General features: G+C 43.6%; 1 protein-coding gene across 3 annotated transcripts in view; it reads right to left on the bottom strand.

The window, feature by feature from the left end:
* IGSF5 (immunoglobulin superfamily member 5) overlaps window positions 1-23,780 on the bottom strand; it is a 72,509-nt gene that overhangs the window by 21,295 nt on the left and 27,434 nt on the right. For 2 of the 3 annotated variants that reach the window (XM_082624490.1, XM_082624489.1), the window contains exons 5-8: window positions 23,112-23,249; window positions 20,281-20,305; window positions 16,928-17,028; window positions 15,672-15,745 (exon numbers count right to left, since the gene is read on the bottom strand). In XM_082624490.1, the coding sequence (XP_082480616.1) occupies window positions 15,672-15,745; window positions 16,928-17,028; window positions 20,281-20,305; window positions 23,112-23,249 (338 nt within the window). Of the gene's footprint in view, window positions 1-7,358; window positions 8,356-15,671; window positions 15,746-16,927; window positions 17,029-20,280; window positions 20,306-23,111; window positions 23,250-23,780 lie in introns of those variants that run through there. The other variant, XM_082624488.1, reaches the window with a different exon arrangement.

Here is a 23,780-nt window from a genome sequence, read left to right as displayed (position 1 = left end):
GTCAGTAATTAATTACACAATTACGTCACTAATGCAATGAAGGAGACGCCTAAAGTGACAAATTAGCAGCATGGAAGCATTAACCCAGTAGGGAGGGAGTCAGAGTTCCATTAGGGAAGCAGAAAGTTCCAAGTGATACACAGTAAGGGATTAATTATCAGAATTCCACCTCCCACATCACAGGAGATGCCGGGGAAGAAAAGGTCCAGAAGCGGAGGGTTAGACGGTCAGAAAAGAGTCACTAACCAGGGCCTGCGAAGGGAAACTGAGAAGTCCACCACAAGCGTGGTCCCTGCAATCAGGCCCCAGTAGAAGAGTGGGGTGTGAAGCAACAGTCAGCAGACACGCAAACTTGCACCCGGGGAGAAACACGGCCGCCTGCCTTTCTCTCAGTTCACCCACCCGCAGTGACGCAGGCACCCTGCAGAAGCTGGCACCCTTCCCCCTAGAGCCACACACACCTGCCAGGACCCAGAGAAGCAAAGGAGAAGGTCACGACAATGCTGGAGGGGCTGCAGATCCAGCAGGCAGCAGACCAGCCTCCGCAGGTGTGAGCTCCAAGGGCACGGGGAGCCGCACACCACCCTTCCACGTGCATTGCCTATGGCCCTTCACGGGCATCTTTCTGGCCAGGCAGCTCCCACCCGGAACCACAGCAGGAAGAGTGGCTGACTGACAGAGTACAGAAGCATCCAAAAGGCTTCACCAAGGAGAGCCTGAAGGATCAGCCGGAGTTGGACAAAGTGAAGGGAGGAGGAGAGAGTGAACCAGGCAGGACCACAGACCCCGGGGGAACCTTCCGCGCTTCGGAGACCACAGTGGGATTTGTAGAGAGTGGCGCCTGTCCAGGGAGGGTTGGGGATACACCCAGCTGATCCCTGGAGGCCTTGGTAGGATTTTAGATTTCGTCCTAAGAGGGGTGGAGATGCAGGGGAGATGTTGCCCTGCACAGAGGGAAGCCAGAGCACCAGCCTAGGAGTCCGAAAGGCCTGGGGTCAGAAGGCGTACGTGTTGCTCTGCGACCACAGCTCATGAGCTCACTTTGTTCGTTGGAACCGCACAGGACTGAGCGAGGATTAAGGGAAATAACCCATGAAACTGCCAGTGTGCGTGAGGCAGGTGGACACACTTCTGCAAAGGGCCACATCGTGACTGCCTCAGGCTTTGTGGGCCAACTGGTCTCAACGGCTCAACTCTGCCATCAGGCCTGAAAGTAGCCACAGAAAACATGTAAATATTGACTAGGTTCCGAAAAAAAATCTTACTTGTGGACACTGACGTTTGAATGTAACATAATTTTCACATGCCATGAAATATTATTCTTCTTGCAATTATCTTCAACCAGTTAAAAATGTAAAAACCATTCTTAGTTCACGGGTCATATAAAACTAAGCAGCAGCTGAGTTTGACTCATGGGCTAGAGTTTGTTGGCCCCCGTGGTAGACACAAAACGAGTGTCTCTCCCGTTAACTTTGCTCTTTACACATACATGCACACACACTCATATATATACTACCAGATACACCCACACATAGAGCCACACATACATACACATCACACAAACACATGCAAAACCACAGAACACACACACATGCACGCATGCACACCCCACAACTGTGAAGAGGCTGCTGCCGTAATCTAAGCCTTCATGCTGGCTGCATTTCCTTTAATTCAGTCCAATTTGTACATTCTGAGGAAAACAAACAAAACTAGATCAACTGGAATTTTTAAAATTGGTTTTTGATTTAGACAATAATGTGTTATGATTTGAACTACCACAGACTTTATTAGCTATGAAATTGAAGCAGTTATTCCCCAGAGTTCCCAAATTAAGTTACTCTGTGAAACATCCCATATTCTTAAGGTTTCTGTAAAGAAATGTAATCAATACATTCTGTACTACATTTTCCCCATAGACTTTACTGGAATCTTATAAATTTTCTGCTTTGTCCACACAGTATGATTATGAGGCCAAGCAGGAATCTCTCATTCTGAAGCCATTGGTTGAGCAATGATTCTCACAAGTCTTCCCACCAGCCCGCAGGGTTCTGAATCTCACTGTAGTTTTAGAAATAACATGTCTCGCCCAACAAAAGAAGGAAGACAACTGTGGGGTTGTTTCAGCTCAGGACCCAGCCTGCTGCCCCAAACTCTGCATTTTCTGGGCTGAGAAGCCAGGGCACCTGCTTCATAAATGTTGGAGAGTGAGTCTCATCCGAGGCCGTGGCCTGTGGCATGACTTACAGGTTGTGCAGCATGAGAATTAAATATTTACCATCTGCAGGGGAACGCAACTCCCTCCAAAGGCTGCGGGGATGAGGGAGGCCTGCACACACTCAGAGCAGGGCAGCCTCAGGCCTAAGAAGTGGGCCACGTCAGGTGAAGATAGGGCAGGGCATGTATGTGTGCATGTGTGTCTGTGTGTGAACATCTCCATGAGGGTAAGCACCAGAAGGGACTTCAGGGGTCCACAATTCAATCCCTTTGTTCTACTGATGTGTCACCAAAGACATGACCTACTCAAGTTCAATGCAGCCAAATTCCTTTCCCCCCATGTGTGTCCTCTTTTGGTAAATGGATTCATCCCAAGGAGAGGAAAAAGCAGAGCCCTACAAGGCAAAACATCTTTCCCCGTGATGTCATGAGCACAAGGCATGTCTCCATCCCTTGATTTGTTTACTAAATGTTACCAGACCCTCCTGGCTGGGTGTCTTCTGCCTGCCTCTCCCATCCATTAGCCACCCTTGCCCTTCTCCATCCCGTGTGGACACCGTCAGTGGGCTCCCTGGACCCCTGGCTCTGGATGGGCTTGGTGAGCAGGAGAGTGGGGAGGTGGCCTCTTTGTCACCTGACTCCCTCCCTGCCAGCTTTCCAGAGCTTGTCTGTGTCCCTCTACCTGTGGCCCAGCAACCGTCAGAGACCCTCTCCATACAGGGCTGGCCAACTCTCCTACCCCGTCAGCCCTATGGATGGTGACAGCTCCTCAGACATACACCTCCTTCACAGGGCTGCTGAACCACCATCTATCCCACCCTACGTGCCCTCGAACCCTCCCTCCTGTCTTGCCGCTCACCTAATCCTCTCGTCTCTGAACTCCACGTTCTCATCTGTTCCTCAGAGAGGATTTTCCTCCCTCTTTGCACAGGACACGTGTTCTTCCCCAAGGGCATCATACTCACTTGAATGGCAGGCCCAGATGCTGACACAGCATCTCCTGTATCCTCGGCAGCATCCATTCACCTTGAGGTCATCACCGCCTAGGAACTGGCAATGCAGCTTTAATGCCCCTAATTGTTTTCCAAGAACAGGGCCACATAGAGCAAAGGAAGTGCTTCTATTGGACCTCTCCAATTATCTTCAATGTGTTGACATTATGACTTGAGTCCTACTCGTAAGTAAATGATGAAAGATCCTTGACTCCATAGGGCAGGCTTGGAATCTGACAGCATAACCAGGGTCAAAGACCCTTGGAAGCATGGGCAGGTGTGGTCTCCCTGGGTAGCATTTTATGACTCAAGGCTTTGAGGAACATTTGTTTAAATATATCTGGGCCTTCATCAGCCATTTATTAGCAGAGAGCCGTATCTATCTTTCAGAGAAACACCCTTGGCCATGATGTTTTGACTCTTTTCACCCCTTCCCCTTGAGCCTGCTTCAGCTCTCTGCACTGCAGGAGTGAGAGATAAATCTACCACATCAGCAAAATCCCATTATCAGTTGAGAGCTGCCCTGGGGTTTGCAGGATTCCTAAATAGAAACTGGCAAGTACACAGACATAACACTGAGAGAAAACATGGATTGCGTGTTTGTGTAAAAGAGCCCACCCTTGACACATCTAGGTCATTTCCAAGTAGCTAGCTCTAGGTCAGCACTGTCCAGAAAAAACTTTCTGCAACAATGAAGGCTGTAATCTGCGTGTCCAATACTGTAGCCACTAGCCAGACGTGGTATTGGGCACTTGACATGTGGCTAGTAGGATTGAGGAAATAAATCTTATATTTTACTTAATTTCAAATAATTTAAATGCAAATAGCCACGTGTGTCTATGGTATCGGACAGAGCAATTCTAGATAGTTTTGTTTATAAAATATCCATACCTCTTGCAAAATAAAAACTAGCCAGGGGTCCCTTTGAGAAAACTTACTCGTAGAATAAGCTATTATAAGAAAGAACCTGTTTACTTGTGACACAGGAAAACTTCCCGAGCCTGATAAATGAAAAAATATAATAGACTGATTCACCAAGCACATAGCAAATTGAAGAAATTTCTATGAAGATCATTCGGCATTGTTCTCCAGAGTTTAAAACTTGAAGTTCAACTGTATTCTACATGCAACCCCCCACCGACTTCTAAAATAACCACAAGAATATGATTCTTATAGCAGGCAGATGGCAAATATTCATTATACTTCAATATATTATGTTTCCCAATATTGACTTGTTTGAGGTCAATATATACTCAGTGCCTCCAGAATGCTAGGTTCTGTAAAGGTTACAAAAAGCATAAATGACATGACATTTGCTTTGTCTCGGGATCCATGTTCTGTGGCAATTTAGGGAGAGTAAACTGTGAAGCAAAGAATATGGAATTCACTCACTGAACAGCTCTGCTTAACAAGAGACCAGGAGGTCTCCTGAACCTTCTGGGCTTTATCCTTGGCTTGTACCCATTCATGGATGGTAGCAGGAGACAGGATCACATTGACAGGGAGTAAAGAAGTTATTATAATAAACAAGAGTCTCACTTTTAAGCAGTTGAATTGTCAATTTTTCTCATAAAAAGGACTCTTCGGAAAGTATCAACTGAAAAATATGCACAACGTGAGAGTTGTGAGTTAAGTTTAATTTGGGGCAAAATGAGGACTATAGCCCGGGAGATAGCATCTCAGAGAGCTCTGAGAAACTGTTCCAAAGAGGCAGGGGGGAAGGTCAGTATATATGTGATTTTGGTGAAAGGGGAGTCCATGCCATCAAGCACATCATTTTTGCAGAAGGTTTGCTATAGTCTCATGAAGGTTACTGCTAGTCACGAGAAGCAGACGTCACCATGAAGGATTTTAATGTGTTTCTAGATATGCAGAGATGCAAGAATTAGGCTCTGAAAATAACTATCTGAAGGCCTGTTCTGCCAGTTTTTTCTGGAGCACAGAGGGCCTCATTCCTGATCTCCACCCTGAACTCCTTTCAGATGGTGTTGAAGGTCAGCACTGCTTTGGCTCATAATTTAATCCTTGTAAATCTAGATGGCAAGTGCCAATGTGTAGGTGACAATAGTGATATAGCTATATTCATGGTGTTTCGAAATTTTGCATTTTAGTTCTACTCTAAAGAAAATAGTGACCAATTCCCTCACATTAGGGACACAGTCTTAGAAAAGGTGATCTTTTTTTCAGGATCCTCTAAGTAGCGGGCATATACAAAATATTTGACAACCTATAAAACAGGAACACCACCCAATCAGAATGGATAGTGTATGGGTGCCACCCAATCAGAGTGGGTAGTGTAGGGGCACTGACCAATCAGAACAGTACGGAACAGAACACAGCCTCACGTTGTACCAGCAAATACCCCTTGAGTTAGTTGTCAGTTCATAGGAGGGGGTCCAGGGTAGAGAGTAAATGTGATTTATGATGAAGAAATACTTTAAAAATCATGATAGTATACAGGTACACCTTGTTTTATTACTCTTTGCTTTATTGTGCTATGTAGATATTGCATTATTTACAAATTGAAGGTTTGTGACACCCCAGCCCAAGTCTATCAGCGCCATTTTTCCAAAAGCATTTGCTCACTTCACGTCTCTGATCCATTTTGGTAATTCTTGCAATATTTCAAACTTTTTCATTATTATTATACTCGTCATGGTTGTGGATGAACAACGTTGCCTGCCATATCAGCAAACAAAGGGTGGTGCAGCCATCAAGACCTCAGCCACTGCAGCCCCCTCCCCAAGTGGTGCCCTCGAGGGGACTCAGGATGGGAAAGAAGAGGATGCTGGCCCCAGAGAGCTGAGGTGCACATCGAAGGAATGATTTCAGTGAGCCCGGACTCTTGCATCTTCCCATACAGAGAAAAGCACTAAATTCCTTAGCTTGAGGTGTTTGGTTTTCTTTAATTAACAGTAACTTTTTGATGTTCCAACTACCTGCTCTTTGCTGCAAAACTGCTATATATCCTGGCTCCACCCTGCCTTCTTTGGAGAGGTCCCTCAGAGTTAACTGAGAGGCTACCTTCCAGGCTTGAAGTCCTCAGAAAGTCTGCCAAGTAAAACATAATTCTCAACTTTTAGGTTGTGCAGGTTTTTTCAATCGACATGGTGACCTGTGATCAGTGATCTTTGATGTGGCTATTGCAAAAGGATTGCAACTCACTGAACTCTCAGATGATGGTGAGCAGTTTTTAGCAAGAAAATATTTTTTAATTAAGGTCTGTGTGTTGTTTTTTAGACATAGTGCTAGGGCACATTTAATAGACTACTGTATAGTGTAAATGTCACTTTCACATGCACTGGGAAACCAAAACATTCCTGTTACTTGCTTTATTACTGTGTTCTGGAACTGAACCTGCAACATCTCCAAGGTCGGCCTGTATAGACCTCTCTACCACTGGATTAGCACGCAGGAGTGTGGAGTGGTAAGAAACATCATCACGATGAATTTGTGTCTTCTACCAGGTAACTTCAAGGAATTCACCACAATCTTAACACTTTAAAAGTCGAATTCCATAAAGATGCAGACCTACTAGAGAATGGACTTGAGGACATGGGGAGGAGGAAGGGTAATCTGGGATGAAGTGAGAGAGTGGCATGGACATATATACACTACCAAATGTAAAATAGATAGCTAGTGGGAAGCAGCTGCATAGCACAGGGAGATCAGCTCGGTGCTTTGTGACCACGTAGAGGGGTGGGATAGGGAGGGTGGGAGGGAGGGAGACGCAAGAGGGAAGAGATATGGGAACATATGTATATGTATAACTGATTCACTTTGTTATAAAGCAGAAACTAACAAACCACTGTGAAGCAATTATACTCCAATAAAGATGTTAAAAAAAAAAAAAGTCGAATTCCACTTCAGCAATAGCATGGTTGGGCCTGGGGGCCCAGAACAGTTGCTAATTACTGACCATCATAGCAATCTGTTCCAACCAGGGCAGAGCACAGCCAAATAATAGCCTCTACGTTAAATATGAAGTGATGGGGTGGACAGCGAAATACACTGAAAATCTCTACATGAAAAAAGAAAAAAAAAGTTTTATAGAGGTCTCTGTTTTGTTTCTTGGAAAATTCTTGGTTCCTAAGCTCTATGATTCTTTAAACTACCCCCTGAATAGTAAAGAGTTAAGAAAAGCAATACAAGTTTATTGGTGTTTTCCCTTTTATTTATGAAAGAACATGTTGCCCATTTCCAGTTTTTTCATGGCTGGAGTATGTCCCCCACAAAACATAATCCACATCTAACTCATCCGAGGACAAGAGAACAAGACTGATAAGGGAGCAGATAAAAATGAATGTCTTCATGTCAATATTCAATAATGAGATATTTCTCAAGGTACACATTAGCTTTAGAATTTAAAATTACTTATAACCTATAAGTTCTGATTTTCTGGGCAATTTTAATTTTTATTTTTTGCCATGTCATGCGGCTTGCAGGATCTTAGTTCCCCAACCAGGGATCGAACCTGGGCTATGGCAGTGAAAGCGCCAAGTCCTAACCACTGGACCACCAGGGAGCTCCCCATTCTGGGTAATTTTAGATGTCTGATTGATCCTAATTTTTATCCTCTTTTTTTCACAGATAATATGCAATAATACCCACATAGTAAACATACATAAATATCACTTCATAGGATTTCAGATAATAAAAACTTCTTAAATGTCATGGTGGGATGTAGACTTATCTACCATTTGTTGGGTTAGCAAGCAGGAGTGTTGAGTGATCAGAAGCACGATCATGATGAATTTGCAGCTTTTACTTAGTAACTATGGAATTCACTGAAATCTCGATACATTTTAAAAGTCAAATTCCACTTTAGAAGCTGGGAAAATGGATTCCTACCCTCCATATAAAATATCCGTTCTGATGATGCCAACATCGCTTCTTCTAGGTCATGTTGGCAAAGCTGGAGCCCAGCCATAGGATGATGGAGAGCAATGGCGACACCATTGTGAGCAATGATGACATCATCATGAGCACTGACAATATCATCGCGATGTAGGTCATCAGCCAAGTGCCATGTGGAGCCAAAGGGATGACTGTACTATACCAAAGTCACATTTCTGACCTTCTTAGGACTGGCCACGTTAAAGAAAACCTGTGGGCGACTTGCCGGGCCCAGCTGGTGCTGATCAGATCCCTGGAGACAGAGAGAAAAGGGTAGATTGAGTTGGTTGAGATCACCATAATGGCACACTTGAGAAGGAAGTTCAACTCATCAGCTAAGATAAAACGAGGCTGCAGAGAGGAGCACAGATGTTAACACAGGTCCTTCCTCTATGATTTTCAATAACACACACTGCAGATGTTTCCCAAGTTCAGGGCCTAAAGAGCGATCCAATTCAAAGAATCCAGTGTTTATATGAAGGCAAATTACAGTAAAGATTCACTGTTTTGTTTTTCAATATCCCTATGGAAATTCTCACCATTGTGTGAAAATGTAAAATATTTCTAACCTTCTTTAAATAACACACTTTCTTTCTAAAGGAAAGGAGCAAAACTGAAGAACTGACTCCGTGTCGATCACCCACCTGTCTCCTCAGACAGTGTTCCTGGCTCTTACATTCTGAAATGTACTACCAAGCAGACCATTCACTCCTCTGAGGGGCCAATGCCTGTGGAAGAGTGTTGCCCTATTAAAATACATGCAGTGGACTTCCCTGATGGCACAGTGGTTAAGAATCTGCCTGCCAGTGCAGGGGACACAGGTTCGAGCCCTGGTCTGGGAAGATCCCACATGCCCCGGAGCAACTAAGCCCGTGTGCCACAACTACTGAGCCCACGTGCCACAACTATTGAATCCTGGGCACCTAGAGCCCGTGCTCCACAGCAAGAGAAGCCACCACAGTGAGAAGCCCACACACCATAACAAAGAGTAGCCCCTGCTCGCCACAACTAGAGAAAGCCTGTGTGCACCAACAAAGACCCAATGAAGCCAAAACTAAATTAATTAATTAATTAAAAGCCATCAGTCCTTTACATAAAAAATAATTAATTAATTAAAATAAAATACAGTACATGCAGCGTATTTTCCTGCCACCCTGAGGATGCTGACTCAGACTCCAGGGCACCCGAGCTGCATTTAACATCTTAAATAATGTAACTGGGCACCATAAATAATTTACATCACAATGGAACATCAGCAAGTCTGGGGGGTGGAATCACGCTGACTCGTGGTTTTAATTCATTGACTCCCCATCACACAAGGATGTAGCCCCACAGGTCTGATGGGGCTACATCGCACCGTAAAGACGGTGCTTCTGCTGTGATGATGCCTGGGATTTTTGCTGTCGTTTGCCTTTTGTCCCCATGACATGGTTACACCAACCATTGTGGTTTTCTAAGTTTATCAAGAGTTTATTTCTGTTGACCTCAATGGGGAAAAGGTTAGCAGGGAAGACATCATCCAGGTTTCAAGTTATTCATAAGCTCTCCCCCCAAAACTGAAAGAGTCAGGAGGAAAGACACAGAATTGCCTGAAATAACCAGAAAAATGAACTGACAGCGAGTCAAGGAGAGGAAAACGTGAATCGTTTGATTGAAATATTCATCATGATGCAAAATATTTGCAAACCCTATGACTTCCTATCAAAATAAAAGGTGCTTCCCTTTCCCATTGACTGTAATTTTCAGAAAGAATTTCTGATTTTATTTATTAGTTTTGCGCCAGTGTGTTTCGTGGGCAGTTACACCTGCGTTATCTGTACTTCACCAACAGAAATTCTTGTCTGGAAAATAATGTCAGTGTCATATATCCTATCTGGAGATGCAGCCAGGATAGAAATAATCAGTGTAGAAAACTGTCATGTTTTGGTTCATGTCAGTTTGGAAAATCAGTCTCTTTTTTTACCTTCTGAGCCTTCTTAAAATTTAGTGCATGATCTGGGGTCTCTACAGCCCCAAATCCTCTTTCTATCATTCATATATATTGAATGCGATGTGCCTTAGACCCACCTAAAACATGGGAGATTTAAAAGGTGTTCCTCAGCTATGGTGTCATGTGGTTATGGAATATTCTGGTGCCGAGACGCTTCCATTTGACCCTCATCACAGCCCCACCACAGGCATCTCGGATCCTCCATGTTCTGTGGCAAGCTCCATTCAGTGGGGTTGTGAACACGGATCATTCCAAATGCACAGATGTAAGCAAACCCCTAAAACTCAGAATGACTTTCCCTTAGAAACAATGCAATACATGTCTGTATTTCACGCTGAGCCACAAAACAATTTCCTTAAAGCAGATTGCCTGGGGAACAAGGTAAAAATGCCCTTTCTTCGCTCATATCTTCCAGAGATTCTGATCCAGAAATTCTGGAACACACTCAGGAGCGTGCATTTTAACAAGCCCTCCCCCTGCCCCCAAAGAGCTTCTCTGTACTGAGGACCACGGCTCGATCAGCAGGTACCCAGATAAGTGTGTCTCTAAGTGCTGGCTGCACCTCCACGCTCAGTGAGCATGCTTTGGGACCCAGGATACAGGAAACACTTTCCCCGTTTCTGCCCATTCGTTATAGGAATGAGGATTCTCCATCTCAGCCTCTGGTAAAGAGCCCCAAGTTCACGGGACACCCTGGCAAGGCAGTGGGCTGAGAGGTAGGGATGAGCATGGGAGGTGCTCCAGGCGGCTAGTGGGGGCGTCTTCCCATGGTTTACAAGCCAGCAACTCCCAAAGGACCTGGCCTACATCAGCCATGGCCCCCTGTGGCCTCTGACCACAGTGGCTGGCCTTCTATGGAGCCAACCTCCAGCCCTCAGCCTGTCCCCGATGACAGTGTCCCTGATGACACTGTCCCTGAGCTGAGCCCTCACCCCTTCTGATGTTTTCAAGGACAGTCAGCACTGAAAGTATCGAGAGACAACTGGAGATCTGAGAAAAGAGGTTCGCCACGACATCCATGCTGCCTTTCCCCACAGCAGAGTGGGCCTCTGGCGTTCCGGACCTTAACGGGAAAGATGTCAGAGGAGCGAGGGTCATGGGGGGCTGGTGTCGTGGCGACAGGGTTTCATCCGTTCCTAAAGCATTAAGAATCCAGGCTCCTGTTCTAGTAACTGTTGAGCGTAGGATGTAATTTAAAACATACTTGGCAATGCATGATGAAGACGCAGCGTGAAGAGGCTCTCTGCAGCCTGTGGATGTAGACCCAGGTGGTGGAACTCTGGGTGGGAGTGACCTCCAAAAACGCCCGCTCCTCAGCAACTGTGTGCAGCTCTGAGCGGACATGGCCACAGACTCCAGGGCCTTCTCTCCTTGTAAGGGAATCCACATGATGCCAGCAAGAGTACAGGCACCATCAACCCCGGGGAGGGGTCCAGTACAGCCTCTGCCCGGTGTGGTTACCATGAATGCCTTGGGACTCTGAGCAAATCATAAGTACTGGATGGGGTGAAATGACAAAGTAGGCAAGTCCATCTTTGGCAAAGTCGCACTCTCCCCTCCTGCATGCCCCACTGCCGTCTTACTCTATGGCAGCCAATAACCCTTCAATCTAGCCACATGTCAGAGCTCCCTCAGCTGGCTCTAAAATGCAGAGATGCCCAGGCTGCCTCCCCAGCTCTACTGAGACAGGAAGTCTGCAGGTGGGGGCCAAGAGCCTGTGCATCCCAAAGGCCACAGCGATGAGTCCCCTAAGCATCCCAGGCCCTTTGGGTTTCCCCTTTCTTGGATCATGTTTGAACGAGGGAGCCTTGAAGAAAACCCAAAGTGACCAAGATTACAAAGGAGCAAAATGGCAGTTTGACCAGGAATCATGTATCTTTCTTCAGGGATCCAAAACAAAATGTTGCATACTCATCTATGTTTGTCAAATAATATTTTTTGTCATGATTTCACTGTGATGATCAGTCTATATGCACACGGGCTCCTGGTGTCGCCCTGTTGGTGACAGCACAATGCTGGGCATTGAGAACATTCTCCACTGGAAGGAATTACTGTGTAAGGAATGCCCAGAATGCTGTGCCAGACTGTGTGTAGTCAATGGCCATCCACTACGTAAGACCTCCTGAGATGCAGAGGGCAAATAAGACACCAGCCGAGCAGAAGAGAAGACAGCGTGGAGAGAACACGCACACGTGGACTTGTGAGTTGCTGTACTTGCCAAAGGCAAGATGGCCCTGCTCTGAGTGCGACCTGTTGACCTAGAGCAGAGCCTTAGCTGCTGTCAGGCACACCCTGTCTCCACCCACAGGACTTGCATCTGACCCAACCAGCTCCACAGTGATGGAGCCTGGGCTGTGCTTTTGCTGCAGGCTGACTCACAGCTTGAGATCTCTCGGTTTAACTGACAGGCTTTTTGGGGACCTGAGCCTAGAGCAGATTTTCTGCAAAACTGTGTCATCTGTAGTCAACCACCCTGAATTCTAACAAGCCAGCTTCTTGGGCAGGAGTCTCGCTGGGCACCTGCTCTGGGCCCCTGAGGACCACGTGGGTCTCACTGAGCATCTGCTCTGGGCCCCTGAGGCCCACGTGGGTCTCACTGGGCACCTGCTCTGGGCCCCTGAGGCCCACGTGGGTGGCCACGCCCCACAGCAGCAAGGACGGCAAAGTGGACAAAATGAGTCCCACAGAGACAAGCGGAGAGGAAGGCAGGATGAAAGGACAAAGGACAGGGCTCTGAATAGCTCTCAGCTGCCTGTCCTGGGCCCTCCAGGGAGCAAAGCTCATTGCACATGGAGAAAGTTTATGAGGAAAGAAAGCACAGATTGCACTGTCTTTGCTCCGTGGCCTAAGTAGTTCTGAGGAAAGTCCTCATGAGCCTGCCCAGCAGGGGACGTGGCCACCCAGACCAGGCTGGGCTGCAGGCCTGGCCTTGGCAAGTTCTAAAGGAACCTCTGGCTAAGGGTCGCCTGGACCTGCTTCTACTAGCTGTGGCTTGACCACCTGGTGGCTCTTCAGTGGCCATATGATCACATGCAGGACTATGTCCTCTTTGGAATAAGGACACAGAAAGGACCTACTGAATGCCCAGCCCTTTCCTCTACTGACCAACTTGTTCCCTCCCTCTTTTTTTTTAAATTCAAGTACAGTTGACTTACAATGTCGTGTTAGTTTCAGGTGTACAGCAAAGTGATTCAGTTACATATATTGGGTTGGCCAAAAAGTTCATTCAGTTTCATCCATAAGATGTTACAGAAAACCCGAATGAACTTTTTGGCCAGTCCCAATGTATATATATTCAGATTCTTTTCCCTCATAGGTTATTACAAAATATTTAGTAGAGTTCCCTGTGCTATACAGTAGGACCTTGTTGTTTATCTATTTTATATATAGTAGTGCATACCTGTTAATCCAAAACTCCTAATTTATCTCTCCTCCCCCTTTCCTCTTTGGGAACCATAATTTTGTTTTCTATGTCTGTGGGTCTATTTCTGTTTTGTAAATAAGTTCACTTGTATCATTTTTTTAGATTCCACACAGAAGTGATATTATATGGTATTTATCTGCTCCCTTCCTCCTTTAAGTGCCTCATGGGAAGCATAGCTCACAGTACATCTCACATTCAGGTTCTTCAAATGGGCATCCAGGACAGAGTGCCTGGGCCCACACCGGCAAGGCACCCTTTGCTTAATGACCAAAGACAGGCCTCTTCATAAATGTGCTTGTCCAAGTTCCCTCGCTTAGAAAAATCCAGCTATTTAAAAACCCTTTGTCAGTTTCTAGCTCAGGCAAAAACAGTTCATCTTCCTTTCATACTCTTTGTTTCTTAAGGACCCTGGTGCTCTGGCCAAGATGTGCTGCTTCCCTAGTAGCCTTACAAACACTTCAAGAAACACAGATATGTGTGTTACCAGCCCCCAGGGCCCAGCACCTCAATGGCCACTGTTCTTTTTCCACCAATAGATTATTTAACCGGTTACATGTCTAAGTAGCAGAAACTTCTTAAATTTCTCTCCCTGTATATTTTCAAAATAACACGTCAAGCTTAAGAGCATCCATTCAGAGCTCCAAACATCATCCTCCATTCTTGTATCCAAATGCATCTAGACTTCTCCTTTCTCCTCATTTATATCAAGGGGAATCAACTGACATGACCCTCTTCTGTATCTCCTCCCCAGCTGCCCCATCCTCCACTGCAGACCTGAGCACTGTGGCTTGTCAGGTGAAAAGACACACAACAGAAAAAGGTAACCACAGAAATGCCACGGAAGTAAAGATTGGCTTAAGTGTCTTCTTGGAGTGACCATGCTTGGCGCTGGGGAAGAGAGAGCCACTTCATCAGACCGCATTCCCCACTCAGGTCCAGTCGTGGGGTCTTGACAGGAAATGTCCTTCACAGCCCGGCAATTACTCCCTTTCACCCACCATCTCTTAGTCAATAGATGCATCGGTTGCATCTCTACAGCCGAAAGATATATGTGCCCAAGAGAGCAGCCTTGATGGGAAGAATTTTATGTCTCTATTTTTCTGCCACTCAGCCTGAGGAAGGAGCTTGAACTCGTACCGGGGGCTCACAATTTGTCACGTAGGCCCATCTGCTTTTGTGAAGCCTCTTCATACGTCTTCCCGCCTGACTACCTTGGTTGTCGCTAATAGCATCATTTCATTCCACCCGATACATGGCTGAGCATCAATCAAAACTCCCTTTTCCCCCAAAGGCCTGGGAGGCACACATCACTGACAAGCTGTATGCATGGAGCTGAATCCCGACTGCAGGAAGGAATATGACAGCCTGGAGCCGCCTGGAAACTCAAGTGAATATCTACGCCAGGAAGGAAAGATGGGGTTTTGGAGGCGCACGCTCAGCAGTAGCTCCTCAGGCCAGTCGCAACTCCAAGGCAGAACAAAGCCAAGGCCACCTGATCCAGCAAACTGCCGGAGACCCAACCTGTGAGTCTGGCTTTCCCAAAAGCTAAATGGGGAAAACACCCACTGGGGACATTATGGCAGAATCTCATCCAAGTACTTCTCCTCTGAAGATGCACAGGCCAGGAAATGGTCCTGGTTATACACACGTTTGTTTAATATGATTTTTGGATATAAAGAATCATATTTTCTGCATATGAACTCTAATTCATTCATGAGTGACAACCAATGCTAACTCAGTGTTGGAAAATGAACGTACTGTGTCCTCAAGGCTCCTAATGGATGGTTTTCTTTATGTTTAATGTCCCTTAGAAGGGAGGTTCCCATCAAAAGTTGCCTAGCAACCAGGAACACCTGCGATCGTGCCTCTGCCCGGAGCCCCAAACTCACACATCCATCTCCATGCCCCATACCTCTGTGTGGACGTCTAACTGACACCTCAAGACTACCAGCTCCCAATTAAACTTCTGGTCTTTCCCAAAAAACCCACTACAAAGAGACATTACGTGTTCCAGCCCCATTCCTCCATGCTGACTTGGAGGTGAGCAAAGGCCACGTTTGTCCATCATGAATGTAATGTAAACACCTACCATGGGGGAAGGGTTTTTAAGTAGCAAAAAAAAAAAGTCCAAAAGGGAGAAGAATGTCTGAATCACCTGATGCGGTTGCCTACTGCCACGTTGTTCTGGAACACTGGATTCAGAGGACTTTGCAGGGAGAGAAGCAGTCTCTGCAACAGAAAAATGATTTTAGAGTCACAAGTGACCACAACCACACTACCTATTCTAACAATTCCGATCCATAAAGAAATACCTTTGCTTTTAAGCAGTACCCCTGGCATCAATAATCTGTAACCACAAATGTTTTTTTTTTAAGTTTACTTGAGGTCACATATTTTTAGAACTTTATCTTTCTAATGAAATTAAAAACATAGCAAAAGGACTCAAAATCAATTCCTTTCTTGACACGTTAGTCTCATCCAGAGACAAGATGAATCCATAGCTTTAACGGCTCATCGAGGGAAATAAACACGGGAAAAAACGGAGCCAGAGAGGTTCAGTTTGGGCCATGATTTTGGTCAAGCTATTTGATTAATCACATAAAATATTAACGAATAAATATTCTATCACAGGAAATTCTGCAAGAGGCTTTGATCAGATTATCAAAGGAAACTGTCTATGCTTTGTGGAATTCTTTTAAATCTGAAGCATACAATTTGGATGTACATAGGAGACAGCCATGGAAAAATGGAAATTATGGGGTTGACAAGAATAGAGTCCCAATCTCAGTGAACAAAAGTTTTCTAGCCTCTCAGCAAGAATCAGTTAAACAAAACTGTCTCTGGAATTTGTTCTGCCGGCAACTTGTGAGGGCCAGTCTCCCTCCCCAACCGCTAAGGGGTAATTTGTACCATCTCTCTTTCTCTCAACTGCTTTCAAAAGGATCTTGGTTCAGATACTACCTTTGCCCCTCACTAGTGACAGTGGTTTCAGAAACACCCCCCGTTATGACTGTCGGATTGAAGAGGAAAAGTTTTCTTGCTGAATTTCAGATTTAATTGAAGTTTTGGGGCAGTTACCCTCAATGTATTCAAATGCCTCTTCACACAATTTAAGGTAGAAGCATTTTTTTTAAAAAGAGAGAAAACACCGAGAAAAAAATTATTTTTAAAAAACTCTTAGATTTCCACCTCGATTTCTTTTAAACTTTAGACAAATAGGTGGGTTTGACTGTTATCTTCTCCTAGAATATTTCTAGTTCTGGAATGTCTCTTTCTTCTAAAAATTACTCCCCAAATAATGACCGCCAACCACTAGGGCAGGTGCCTTCAGAAGCTGGTGTTTGATGGGCCAGCCTCTCTCCCGACACTTTCCTTTCCAGATCTTTCCACTGCACCTGCCTGGCTACTCACTTGTGGTCCTCGGCTCATCTGAACTGTAGCCATAGTTTTCATTTCCACTTTTTAACTTTGTCCCAGAAGTGTCTTTGTTTGTCTTCATATTTGCAGATTTCCTAGAATTAGACCATTTGAAAAAGCCAAATGTTAATCAGCAATGGATGCTTGGGTCTCACTACTCCACCCAGAGCATTCACACACAGTGAACTCACCACGAGGCCGAAGCTTGGGCACTGGCCCCTGGAGGGTGGCTAGCAATGGGATGTACCCTCACAGCCACCAGCACGGCTGTGTAGATGGCCTGTGTCTCACACACTCCCCTTATGGGGAGAAATGGAACTTTATCATGATAGGTCCATAGACCCCAGTCCCCAGGTGGTTGGTACTCAACTCTCAGACACCAGTGACCAAATAAAGCAGGGCTGGCCAGCTATGACCCACAGGCCAAATCCAACTCCCTATCTGTTTTTTTAAATAAAGTTTTACTGGAACCCGTCTGCTTCCATATTGTCTATGGCTGCTTTCCTGTTACAGCAGCAGAGTTGAGTAGTTGTGACGGAGAGCATGTGGCCCACAAAACCCCAAAGTTTTACCATCTGGCCCTTGATAGAAGAAGTATGCTAGCCTCTGAAATAAAGCAAAAATTGGTGCAGCTTCCCAGGGGAAAGAAGTTTGGCAATGGATACCCAAAGATTTTTAAATATTTATGCTTAACCACTAAGAATTGATTATAATAAGCAAGGGAAATACGCAAGGGTATGTGCAAAGATTTATCTGAGAGAATGTTCATTCATGAGCTATTTATACTAGCAAACGTGCAAACACAGGTGCGCAGCCATAGGTAGGGAAGTAGTAAAATAAATGACAATGCATCTCTAAAATGGAATTCCATGCCACTTGTAAAAATTATTACAGGTGAGAACTCTCATACACTGCTGGTAAAAGTGTAAACTTCTAAACCTACTTTGAAAATTGTATGGTAACATCATCTAAAGCTGAACATATACCTGCCCTATGACCCAGCTTGCACTAGTAGATTATACCCAACAGAATACAAAACAGGAATGAGGACTGCTATACATGTCACCAAAAGACACACACAAGATCGCTTAGTGCAGTAATGTGCATCACGGTCCCAAATGCCCTTTTAGTGTAAAATGGAAAGATCAACTGCCTATATGCCCCTTACTTGGTATTATATAGTAATAAACCCCTGACATCTACATTCAATAATATGATCGATCTCACAGCCTGAAGTTCAAGAAGGCAGACATATCGCATGACTTCATTGATATCAAGTTTATACAACTCTAACTTCTGGGGATGTGGGGATAGATGTCAGAAGCCATGACCTTTGAGGAAGAGGCAGCAGATGATTTCATGGAGGCCTGAGTCGGGGTTGGGGTCCTGGGGGTGTCCAGGTTCAGGTACATATGCTTTATGAAAATTAATCAAGCTATGTAGTCACGATTTGTGTACTTTTCTATAGTTATATTTTAATAAAAGACTTTATTAAGCAAATGAAACAAAAACATTGTAGGCAAGTATTTGTCAACAGAAATAATCTTCAGAATAGTGTCAAGGGAGGAGAAAAAGATATTAAATGACGTTTATTATGATCCAAATTTCACAAAACACATACGTGTGTGTATCTTGGTGAACACACATGTGTGTAAATATATACGTACTTAGGTAACAGTTACTTCTGGGCAATAGAATTAGGGGTGATTTTAAAACCATTTCTTATAAACTATCTTTACTTAAAATTTTTTTTCTAAAATAAGCATGCATTGATCCTATAGGAAAAATATATATATGAAATATATATATATATATATATATATGTTCTTTTAATTCAGTAGAAATCTGTGAGCAGCCAGAGTTAGCACTGTTGACCCAGTGGGAGGGGAAGCAGGTACAACACGGGGGCCCCAGTGAGCTGCCCCATTTTTCTTCCCTGGGCCCAATGCACTTGTATCTAAGGGTGAGAGCTGCACACAGACAAGAGCTCAGGTCCTGAGCAAGGTCAGCTGGTTCACATTCAGACCCTTCCATTCTCTGGACAGGAGATACTGAGCACATTACTTAACCTCCCTATACCCCTCAGCTTCTTCATCTACAAAATGGAAAAATAGTCTCATAAAATCATTGGGAGAATTAAGGAAGATAACCTCCATCAAGTGTAAAATAGCCTGACACGCATGCTAGGCACTCATGCTAGCTCTTACTGTCACTACTTTTGTCATGATTATTATTGCCATTGTTATTGTTGTTCTCTACCCATTGCCTTGAATGGCTGTTGATCACTGTATTACGTTTTGAAATCACCTAAGATCCCAGAGAATAGAATTGACATTACACAGTCAATAATGACGAACAGAAGAATTCAGACCGCCACCCGGCTGGTGATAGCAATTGAGAGAAATTCCAGTATAATTATAGAGGTCAGTTTTCCTTCCTCTCCTCTTGCCCCAAGTCAGGCCCCAAAGGACGTATATTTTCAGATTGCTGCTTTGTGGCATCCTCAGAGAAAGCGAACCACATTATCACCAGGAAGTGACTGGGGTCGAGGGAAAATGGATGGTATCTGTTACATGATGATTACATACCTCGTCCTTTACCACATGGAGCCGGAAGATATTTTAAATCACAGCATTTCACATATTAAAATTATCTAATAAAATACTGAAAAGTAGATGGGGTTTTAACACCCCCCAAAAAATCACCACTGTCTAAAAGTCCTTCCCCTGAGTGTATTTATAATTATGTAAATATTGCAGACACTGAAACTGGTTTTAGTAAGTGCTTGACACAGTTACCTTAAAAGTGCTTGCAGTTACTTCTGGACAGCCGTGAGAATGGCAGGAATTTCTCTGTCCCTCCGCCCTGAACAGTGAGCTGTGAACACTCCTAATCTTTCTGCCTGGTCAGTTTCATTGCCTTAGCCAACCAGCTGGTCTCACTGTCTCTACTACCCCAGAAATTCCAGCAGGACCTCTGCCTGGTTCTTTGGCATCCTTGAAATGGTCCTCACATCTCTAGCCTTGACTCAAAGCAGGAGGGCCAACAGTCACAGTACAGAGTGTCCTCTTGTGGAAAGAGCTGTGAATGCCAGACACCAACTAAAATTGCACTCCACTTTCCTAAGTGAGCAAGTCAAACTTAAGCAGTAGGAACCCACCTATTTTATTCTGCAATTAATGTTGTCCTATGAGTTTGTGATTGGCACACGTGTTTTTCAGAATTGTCCATTTTTAGTACCTAATTCTGAGTAACATAATCCTAAAATCCCACAGCTCTGTGTGTCTGTGTTGATTGGTTTTCATTTGTTTTTTATTTTCATAAAATTGATGTGATCTCAAACTTACCTTATTTCACTTTGATAGCTAGATTCTGCAAAAAAAAAAAAAGGAAGAAAATCACATTAGCAAAATCAGGATAGTTATACTTAATATAAAATCTCATCAATTTTTATAGGTCCCCTGATTTTAAATACTCACATTACTGAGTGTTTGCAATCCAATAGATATTAAGCTTCCCAACAGTGAACTATCAAATGACTTCCAAGCTTAAGGAAAGCAGAATTTGCTATTCACTATCATAAATATAAGTATTTGTGATACTTGGGTACCTGAAATATAGTAGGTGCCCAGTAAGTACTTAGTGAGTACTGAATCTAATTTCTGAGGTTATAAAGACTCTACTGTTCACCATGAAGAGATGCTCTGTGTTCCCAGTCCGTGCTGTCAGTCATTCAGTAGTTACCTGTTCAGGCACCATGCCAGTGCTATGCAAGGTGTTATTTCATCTAATCGTCACAACCCAACAGGTAGGTGTTAGCATTATCATATTTTTAACAAACTAGATACTATTACAAGAGTATAACCATGTCGTTAACCGATAAGGAATTTCATTGCTTCAGCACTATATTTCTTTTGTTCTGAAATACATTTTCAATCAATATGTACCAATGTTATCAATTCATACAGTTGTGTCCACACCCCCAAAAGCTCTCATTAAATTGCTAATGTTTTTAATCAATGGATTATTGGACTGGAGGAACTCTAGCATTTCCCAATGGGGAGTAACACACAGCAGCCCCCATCCATCTGGCACTAAAGCCAGTGTGCTTTGCACTTTTGCCATCCCATCTAGGGCTCCTATGCATCAAGCTTTATCAAGATCAAAAAAATATTCATTTTCCTTATTTTTTGGATAATGTTCTCACTTATTTGCAGTTCTGACAACATCCGCTGATTCACACCTCAAATTGAACCTCAGAAGCAATCTTATTTGAATTGAAGGGGAGAGATTATCTAGTGTCCCTCTGGTAATAGAGGAATGTCGCTAGTGTTCCTGTGAAGCTTCGATCCCAAAGCCTCCACAGGCCACGCTGAGTGGGGTCCTCAGCTGTCCTCAGTCAGTCTCCAGTAAACCAGGAAGAGTACTGAGAATTCTCCAGGCACCAACAAAGCAAAGCACCAGAAAATACTCTTTAAAACACTTGCTATTTAATATTTTTAAGCATGGAAATAATTAACATGGGACAATCCAAGTCTTCGCTGGATCCTATACATTTATGTCAAGGTGAAGTGTAGCGTCCATTGTGAATCAACTTTTCAAAGTTAAATGAAAGATAAAATCTAGGACAGATCACGACCACACAAACTTTTATTATGTTAATTTACTTAATTCTCATAACCAATCTATAGGATAATACTTATCCCCATTTTGTACATGAGGAAGCTAAGAATCAGAGAATCTCCCTGGTGCACATCCTGTGTGGCCACAAACCTTCTTACTAGGCTGGCGTGGGACAGACAAAAGCCTAAGAGATGCAGAAGTCCAAATAAATAGAATGTTCTCCAAATATGCCACAATAGCTAATGTCAGAAATAATCATCTGAAGGCAATGAACAATCCTAGTCCATTCTAAATTAAAATTTAAGTTATTCATCGTTTTCATTAAAATCCAGTGTATTTTTTTTTTTTTTTTGAGTAATGCATCTGTGGCATACAGGGTAACTCCTAGGTAAAAACAAATTCCCATCAAATATGGTTCAACAGATATTTACTACTTTTCACTTCTGTTTCCTAAAGAATAGAGGTATACCACAGAATTAATTCCCCAAGGACAAACCAAACCCATGCAGGAGCTAAGGCTAGACAATTAGCCTAGTTAAGGCTGGACCATGAACTTCACATGGAATATCTCACTAAGAGAACTATTCTGAGTAAAAGAGTTAGGTAACATGGTGCCTGGCAGACAAGCAAAAAGTGCTCATCGAATGGCAGTTAGTGTTAATAAAATTAAAAGTGCAATTAAACTGACATGTAGCTAAACATCAAAACTCTAACTTTAAGAAAATTAATATTCAAATTTAAATATTTAAATATTAAATACTTAATTTGAATATTCAGTAGGAGTATGTGGAGGCTTCTTGAGAGAAAGAAAGACAAAGATGGACACACACACACACACACACACTTGACACTTGGAAAGTCCTGAGCTGTCCATATGACAAAGTCCCTGTGGTTTCTGAAATCACAAACTAACTCCAGAATAAGCCCACCCCAATGTTGATGAACCCACCCTAATATTAATAAGCCCACCTCTATGTTGGCTTTCCCCGCAAACAAGGCCACTCCTTCATATATCTTGCAGTATCTCAAAAGACTTCATTTAGAAGACATGTGTAACTATGTTTATTTATTTTATTTGTACTATTTTTGTTAACAGAAGACCGTGTTTTCCTTTCTACCACTACACCAATATTCACCTACAGAAGGAGACTCAGAATTCTACAAAATAGAAAATAATCTTTTGATGTGTTCAGACAGGTGGGTATTATTCTAGAAAAAGCGTAGCATCTACATGACAGATTGTGACAGCCTTATATCCTTGCCAGTAAACACAAAACTCAAATAGTCAGTGTCTTTGGTGAGAAAGGCACTGCCTCTTCACCTTCTCAAAGTGTGAAGATCTGTCTTCCTTGGGGGGTTGACTCAGGCCCCAGAGGAATGGCTTCCTTCCTTGAGACAGTCCTTTCCCTCTCTATGAATGGCATGCATTTCCTTTCAAGGACTCTAAAAGCCAATATATCTTTTGAAAGAGCTGATGAGCTAACGAACTGCAAAGGCTTGTACCAAAAGTTCAAAAATATATATAAATCTGTATGAATAACAACAAAAAACTTACCTTGTTTCTCTCTCCTGGAGACACAGCAGCAGAATATTATAATCAGAACAATGATCAGGATCAAAAGCAATGACAATGATATTGCAAGTAGAACTAGGGCCCAGGCAGGCAATGACGCACCTGGTTTATCAATACTGTCTATAAGGTAGAAAGGAGAAAAATATATATTTTAGTGATGCTTGCCACTGTCAAGGGTATGTAATCACTGATTCTGCCACACTATACATTAGATTATGTTTTCCAACAATGTTGTAACTATTCAATCTGCTACAGCCAGATGTCAAAGGCCAAGTTCCCTTCGGTGTGCTTAAATATTCAATGCTCTACAGTATTTTTCATTACAGTGTTTATTGCTGCCAATAAATACCAGCCTAGTAACACAGTCCAAGCATTCTCTGGTTAACTCCTCTAAAATTCCTGAGAGGTGAATAAGCTGGGCTGGGCCATGACTCCCTGAGGTTGGAACAGTGGTTTCCATGCTCTGACATCCTTTACTTATTCAAGAAATGCTTATTGACTGGATATAAGCCCAGGAGTGGGATTGCTGAATCAAAACTCTAATTTGAAAAGATACATGCATGCTTATGTTCATAGCAGCACTATTTACAATAGCCAAGACGTGGAAGCAACCCAAATGGCCATCAACAGATGAATGGATAAAGAAGATGT

The sequence above is a fragment of the Mesoplodon mirus genome, assembly GCF_964341445.2.
Source record: "Mesoplodon mirus genome assembly, chromosome: 6".
In the NCBI taxonomy this organism is placed as follows: Eukaryota; Metazoa; Chordata; class Mammalia; order Artiodactyla; family Ziphiidae; genus Mesoplodon; species Mesoplodon mirus.
This window is presented reverse-complemented; position numbering and strand designations above follow the sequence as displayed.